The following is a 1,705-nucleotide window of genomic DNA, read 5'->3' on the forward strand; positions in this document are numbered from 1 at the left end:
AAAAGCCGGCCTGCTCCGGGGGGGTGGGGGCAGCCGTGTGGGGAGGGGGCAAAGTGACACTTGTGCCTTTAGGGACCTGCACGCCCCATGGAGGGGGGGGGACAGGGGGCACCGGCCGAGCATCTCCCCCCGGGAGAGCCCACCCGTCCCCATGGCCCCCCCTGGGGAGAGAAGAGCTGGGCTGTCACCCTCCCCCCCCTTCCCCCCAACCTGCTGCTTTTCATCCTCGGAAGAAATTTTATTTTCCTTTCACCCCTTCCCCGTGCAAAAATAATTAAAGTTTATTTAACGATGAGCGAGGCTGTCTCGGGGGTTTGCTTCTGCGCCGGATCCCGGGTGTGGGAGGGTCGGGGACAGGGAGAGGTGCTGGTGGTCCCCATCCTTCCTGCCTGTCCCCACACCTCCCTGTCCCTCCTCTGGGGTTCTGCAGGGTGTTTTGGGGACCTTTCCCCATTTTCCTTCCCCCCGTTTTCCTTCCCATCCGCTCCCCACCGCTCTCGGCATCTCCCCGTGTTCCTTCCCGGCTCCCGGGAGGGTTTGGGGTGAACCCAACCAGCACGGGGACCCCCATGGGACTTTCAAGGAGGGAGGGGACAAAAGCCAGGCCAGCTCCCCTGACACCCCCCCTACTACCTGGGGGTCCCATCCCCCTGCCTGGGGAGGCCGTGCCGGATCCGGTGGCGGCGCAGATCCCGGCTGAGCCGCGGGGCAGGGCCCTTCCTGCGGCAGGAACCTCCCGAGGAGCCGTTTCCTCGGCCGGGGCGGCAGCGGGTCCCCTCCGCCATCGTCCCTTCCCTCCTACCCCGAGGGGAGGAAAAGGGGACGGGGGTCTCCCCCAAAACCGCCCCTTCTCCTCCGTCCTGCTTGAGGGGGGGAACCCGGGCACCCAACGCCGCCGCGGAGCCCGGCCCCGTCTTCCGACGAGGCGCTGGCAGGAAACCGGGGCGAGTCGAGACCAGCCCAGCGCGGGCACGAGCGGGACCCGGTGCGCGCCCCACCGCCCCCGCACGCACCCGACACCAGCCCCAGGTGAGATTTGGGGACCCAGGTGGCTTTGGGGGGCTCGGGGACCTTGGGTTGGGTGGCGTTGGGGGTTTGGAGACGGCGGCGTGACCCTCGGGGCCGTTGGCGGGTGAGTTGGGGCGGTTTGGGGAATGCCCACCTGGGCTTGGGGCTCAACGGGGACCCCACAACTCGGCTCCCCCGGCGTCCCCGCGCCCCCCAAGGGGTTGGGAGGTGCCATCAGCCCCTTTCCCCATCCCGTCTGCCGCAGGCGGAGGCGCCGGGGCGGCCATGGAGGCGGCGGTGCCGGCGGAGGAGGCGTTGGTGCTGGTGGAGTACGGCTTCGAGTACCGGGCCAAGGACGGGACCTTGGTCTCCATCAAGCCCAACGAGCGCTACGTCCTCCTGAAACGCACCAACCACCACTGGTGGCACGTCAAGAGGAGCGGGGACGCACGGCCCTTCTACATCCCTGCCCAGTACGTCAAGGAGCTGCCCCCCATCGCCACCCCGGCCCCCCTGGACCCCCTGCCACCAGCGGGGCAGGCCAGGACGGAGCCGGCCACGCTCGTCCCTCCGCTGCCACCCACCTACGAGTATCGGTTTGTTGGGACAGAGGAGCCGGATGGAGGATGCTCCGTGCCCAGGAGGGACTCGGTGACCAGAAGGGACCCGGTGCCACAGAAGGACTTGGTGACCAGGG

General features: G+C 68.7%; 1 protein-coding gene across 1 annotated transcript; it reads left to right on the plus strand.

Moving 5' to 3' along the window:
* Window positions 1-771: 771 nt before the first annotated feature.
* ARHGAP27 (Rho GTPase activating protein 27) lies at window positions 772-1,701 on the plus strand (the record flags this gene model as incomplete). The annotated part of the gene is made up of 2 exons (XM_014956482.1): window positions 772-1,029; window positions 1,274-1,701. A coding segment is annotated over exon 2 (408 nt), but the record flags the coding sequence as incomplete, so codon positions are not given.
* Between the last annotated feature and the right edge of the window lie 4 nt (window positions 1,702-1,705).

Source organism: Calidris pugnax, unplaced genomic scaffold (assembly GCF_001431845.1).
Source record: "Calidris pugnax isolate Ruff unplaced genomic scaffold, ASM143184v1 scaffold167, whole genome shotgun sequence".
Classification (NCBI taxonomy): Eukaryota; Metazoa; Chordata; class Aves; order Charadriiformes; family Scolopacidae; genus Calidris; species Calidris pugnax.